Source organism: Babylonia areolata, chromosome 28, assembly GCF_041734735.1.
Source record: "Babylonia areolata isolate BAREFJ2019XMU chromosome 28, ASM4173473v1, whole genome shotgun sequence".
Lineage (NCBI taxonomy): Eukaryota > Metazoa > Mollusca > Gastropoda > Neogastropoda > Buccinidae > Babylonia > Babylonia areolata.
In genome coordinates, this window is record NC_134903.1 from 7,028,095 (window position 1) to 7,034,094 (window position 6,000).

Here is a 6,000-nt window from a genome sequence, read left to right on the forward strand (position 1 = left end):
ACAGAAATCATCCCATATCAGCCAGTTACTCCTGGCTGAGGTGGTCATATGGAAATCATCCCATATCAGCCAGTTACTCCTGGCTGAGAAGTCATATGGAAATCATCCCATTTCAGTTACTCCTGGCTGAGGTGGTCATACAGAAATCATCCCATATCAGCCAGTTACTCCTGGCTGAGAAGTCATACGGAAATCATCCCATATCAGCCAGTTACTCCTGGCTGAGGTGGTCATACAGAAATCATCCCATTTCAGCCAGTTACTCCTGGCTGAGGTGGTCATACAGAAATCATCCCATTTCAGCCAGTTACTCCTGGCTGAGAAGTCATACGGAAATCATCCCATATCAGCCAGTTACTCCTGGCTGAGAAGTCATACGGAAATCATCCCATATCAGCCAGTTACTCCTGGCTGAGGTGGTCATACAGAAATCATCCCATTTCAGCCAGTTACTCCTAGCTGAAGGGTCATATGGAAATCATCCCTTTTCAGCCAGTTACTCCTGGCTGAGGAAGTCATACAGAAATCATCCAATTTTGGCTGTTACTCCTGGCTGAGGGGGTCATATGGAAATCATCCCTTTTCAGCCAGTTACTCCTGGCTCAGTGAAAAACAAAGTGGAATGGCAAAAAGCATTCGAACACTTGCATGTGATTTTGTGCAGGTATGTATAAGAATGATTATCTATGTCTCTATATCTCTCTCTCTTTCTCTCTCTCTGTCTATCTATCCATCTATCTGTCTACATGTCTGTCTGTCTGTCTCTCTATCTATCTACATGTGCATCTCTCTCTCTACATATACATATAAAAACAGACAGACATGCAAACACAAACATGCACACACAAACACACACGCACATAGGTCATGCACACACAAACATACACATCCATACACACAAACTATCCATCGATTAATCTATCTATACACATATATGTACATCTCTCTCTCTCTCTACACACACACACACAAAAACACACATGCACAACACACACACACATACAAACACAACACACACAAACGCACACATACACAACACACACGCACACACACACAACACACACACACACACACACACACACACTTACCGCCAAGTTGTCCACCTGGGCAGCTTTCCTCTCAGCCACCTGCTGTGACTGCCTGTAATGTCACAACACAAACCATCACATTCGCTTTTTTCCCCTTCCTTTCAGATCACAACACAAACCATCACATTCACTTTTTTTTCATCCCTTTCAGATCACAACACAAACCATCACATTCACTGTTTTAACCCAGTGTTCGGTTGTCTGTGTGTTTGTGTGTGTGTGTGTGTGTGTGTGTGTCTGTGTGTGTCCCCGTGTGTCCGTGGTAAAATTTAACATTGACATTTTCTCTGCAAAGACTTTGTCAGTTGACACCAAATTTCGCATAAAAATAGGAAAAATTCAGTTCTTTCCAGTCATCTTGTTTAAAACAATATTGTACCTCTGGGTGGGCACAAAAAAAGTAAAAAAAGAAGCCTAATTATATGCAAACTGCATTTATTGTTATATTTATATTTTTTGTATTCTCTAAACTTGGCACTTTGATCTCATATTCTGACACAACAACAAGAGGAGTCATTATTATCATTTTCTGTTCAAACAGGAACTTCTTTTGCTAAGCATGGAATTTTTATTTATTTTGCAAACGTTTTGGTGCAGATAGTAAAAAAGGGAAATTACTCTGTAATTAATGCTAGGGGACGTAATTTCTCACAAGTGAGTCTTGAAGGCCTTGCCTCTCTTGTTTTTCCATCTCTTTCAGATCAAAACACAAACCATCACATTCACTTTTTTTTCATTCCTTTCAGATCACAAGACAGAACACTATGTGCGTAAGGCAATATTAACATTTTTACTCATCCACTCTTCGATGTTGAAGTCAGAAATAAAATCTACCCAAATGGGTATACCTGTTTCTGACGAACGTGTCCACCATCTCTGGTTCGACATTCTTATATTCTAATTAACATTTTCACCCGTCGGCAGTACAAAACATACGTGAAAAACGCCAAAACAGGTATAAATGTTAATTATATATATATAAGTTTGTCGACTATAGTAGAGGATTTTAAAATGAACTTGTCCACTTGTCCAATAACAAGAATGGTTTCTTCAGTTTTATAGAGTTGACTTCATCAAGATTTTGCGCCTTATAAATATCATTATTATTATTAGTAGTATTTTTATGTATTTATCTATTTTTCTTTATTTATTTTATTTCTTTATTAATTTTTTTTTCTATTTTACTTTATTTTTATTTATTTTCTTTTATTAAAAATTCTCAAGGCCTGACTAAGCGCGTTGGGTTACGCTGCTGGTCAGGCATCTGCTTGGCAGTTGTGGTGTAGCATATATGGATTTGACCGAACGCAGTGACGCCTCCTTGAGCTACTGATACTGATACTAGCCCAAGATAAGAGAAACAGCACTGACCTGATGTAATACCGTCTCTTCCATCAGACGAGAAGCGGTGTTTTCAACATGGTATGGCCGTTGGCTGATGTGCTTATACTTATTTCCCCTTTTGGTTCATTAACTTATGTCCTATTCTACATCTATGATTTTTTTTTTAATGTGTAATGAATGCAGCTGTATGTATACGAACAGAAAGGACACACACTGACAACACACCAGGTCATTAAAAACCCAGACAATACATCACAATTACTATATATCAAATACAAATGAACAAATGTCTGTATTCAGGATGTCATACAGACATGTAAACTGTAAAATTGGGGCGACCTGCATTCAAATGAGGTGCAGAACAGGGAGTGGCAGAAAGATAGTTAAAAAAACGAAAAAAAGAAAAAAAAGTTTTTTTTGTTTTTTTTTAGCCAATGAAGAAGGCATGGGAAGCACACACACAAAAGCAACAACAAAAAAGTGTGTGTGTCAGGGAGTGAAAAGGAAATTTTCTTCCTAAAATTACGTTTAAGTAACATACTTACCGTGACCCACTAGTGCAGACTCCGGCAAGGGGTCTGATTCCTGTCCTGTGCAAACTACTACCCGCCTATGCGGAGAAAACAAAAGTAGCTACGGCCGATAACCTCCCGTAGTAGGTTACCTCCCCTTTGCATCCCTGACTAGCGCCCTCTTTTTCCGGCAGCCATCTTGACTCCTGCTCCTGTGCTCTGCATATGGCTAAGTTTTTTTTCTCTCGTAATTTCTGCCTGTCTATCGATTCTTTGCCGCTGTCTTTTTGTGTCCAATCATGATTAACAACAGGCCACAAGATTACTTGGCTCGATTGGGCGATTGAGCTAAGATTAAGCCGCGATCACAATCGACCGGCGGACGCTCAGGGAGCGAAATGCACGATGTTTGTGTGCTCCCTTCTGATTGGTCGAACTGGAGAGTCGGAAGTTGGGATGAGGAGTCAACGGATCGACGGGCGCAATAGCCGAGTGGTTAAAGCGTTGGACTGTCAATCTGAGGGTCCCGGGTTTGAATCACGGTGACGGTGCCTGGTGGGTAAAGGGGGGAGATTTTTACGATCTCCCAGGTCAACATATGTGCAGACCTGCTAGTGCCTGAACCCCCTTCGTGTGTACATGCAAGCAGAAGATCAAATACGCACGTTAAAGATCCTGTAATCCATGTCAGCGTTCGGTGGGTTATGGAAAGAAGAACATACCCAGCATGCACACCCCCGAAAACGGAGTATGGCTGCCTACATGGCGGGGTAAAAACGGTCATACACGTAAAAGCCCACTCGTGTGCATACGAGTGAACGCAGAAGAAGAAGAAGAAGAAGTCAACGGATCGACTTCACTTTTTTTGGTTTGAGAGAGAGATACGAGCATGAAATCTGTAGAGAGAATGCTGCAGGATGAAAGTAGGATGAATGTATCTGGAATTTGAAGTGCCAGGCTGTTGAGCACCAGCGACCCTCCTTGTGTTATTTTGTTTAGCTGGCTCCCTCCTCAGGATTGGTTCTTTGTCTGAGCTCGTCTTTCATTGTTATGTCTAGATCTAGAGTGATGCGGAATTTTTGAAGTAGGTTAGATCTGAACTGAATGAGAGAGCGTTAGGTTAGGCCGGTGGTAAGAATGTGTTCGTTCGTGATTATATTTGTTGTGGGAAGGAGGGGGGGTGGGGGGGGGGGGGGGGCAGGTTCTTCACACACACACACACACACACACAAAGCATACCGGAGCTTAGCCAGGTCGTTCTCGTAGCCCTGCAGCAGCTGGTCCTTCCGGGCCACACGCTCCTTGAGGACCTGGATACGGTTAGCCAGGAGATGCACCGCGTCCTCCCGCTCCAGCACCAGCCCCTCGCGCTCGTCGCGGGGCAGGTGGGTCATGGTGCGCAGCCCCCCCACCTCCTCCACCTCCAGGACCGCCGACATCGCCCGCAGCAACGACAGGAACTGTGACACACACACACACAGATAGACATAATACACGTGTGTATGTACATTAACACGTGCGCATGCACGTGCATGCGTAAACACTACACAACACAACACAAAGTTACACAAAACAGCAAACACACAGAGACATAATACACGTGTGTATATACACGAACGCATGCGCATACACGTGCATGCGCAAGCACTACACAACACAAAGTTACACAAAACAGCACACACAAAGGCATAATACACGTGTGTATGTACATGAACGCGTACGCATACACGTGCATGCGCAAGCACTACACAACACAACATAAAGTTACACAAAACAGCACACACACACACAGACATAATACACGTGTGTATGTACACGAACGCATGCGCATACACGTGCATGCGCAAGCACTACACAACACAAAGTTACACAAAACAGCACACACAAAGGCATAATACACGTGTGTGTATACCCAAAGGCGTGCGCATACATGTGGATGCGCAAACACTAAACAACACAACACAAAGTTACACAAAACAGCACACACAAAGACATAATACACGTGTGTATATACATGAACGCGTGCGCATACATGTGGATGCGCAAACACTAAACAACACAACACAAAGTTACACAAAACAGCACACACAAAGACATAATACACGTGTGTATATACATGAATGCATGCACATACATGTGCATGCGCAAACACTACACAACACAACACAGTTACACAAAACAGCACACACAAAACAACACAAACTACTCAACATAGAACAAAACATGATGACACAAAACAAACCAAAAAACAACACAGCACAATATGACACTAAATGACAATTACATTACACAACACAACATACCATAACCAACACTACACAAAACAACACAAACTACTACTCAACACAGAACAAAGCAACCCAAACCAACACACACACAAAAAAACACAAGAACAAAAAATTCACAACACAAAACAAAAACAACATGACTCAAAACAACATGACACAAAACACAACACAACATGACACAAAACACAACACAACATGACACGAAACAACATGACAGAAAACAAAATGACAAAAAACAAAACAACATGTCACAAAAACAAAATCAACATGACATAAAACAAAAACAACTTGACTCAAAACAACATGACACAAAACAAAATGACACAAAACAAAATCAACATGACACAAAACAACCAAAACAAAAACAACATGACACAAAACATGACACAAAACAAAACAACAACATGACACAAAACAACATGACATGACACAAAACAACACAAACCAAAAACAACATGACACAAAACAACATGACACAAAACAACACAAACCAAAAACAACATGACATGACACAAAACAAAAACAACACGAAACAAAACAACACAAAACAAAAAGACATCACAACACAAAACAACACAACACAACAACAACGCAACACAGGACAACACAACAAACACAAACACGACACAAAAAACACCAATATAAAACAACAAAACGCAAAAAACACCCCCACAAACACAACACAACACCACACCACACAAAAAAACAACACACCCACTACACACAACACAACGAAGACAACAACAACAACAACAACAGACACAACAG

The 6,000-nt window shown here is 41.5% G+C and overlaps 1 protein-coding gene across 1 annotated transcript in view; it reads right to left on the reverse strand.

Moving 5' to 3' along the window:
* The window catches only part of LOC143301908 (forkhead-associated domain-containing protein 1-like), an 88,362-nt gene that overhangs the window by 7,926 nt on the left and 74,436 nt on the right, over window positions 1-6,000 (reverse strand). Inside the window, exons 24-25 of the mRNA XM_076616351.1 lie at window positions 4,184-4,404; window positions 1,089-1,140 (exon numbers count right to left, since the gene is read on the reverse strand). Coding sequence (XP_076472466.1) covers window positions 1,089-1,140; window positions 4,184-4,404 — 273 coding nt within the window. The remainder of the gene's footprint in view (window positions 1-1,088; window positions 1,141-4,183; window positions 4,405-6,000) is intronic.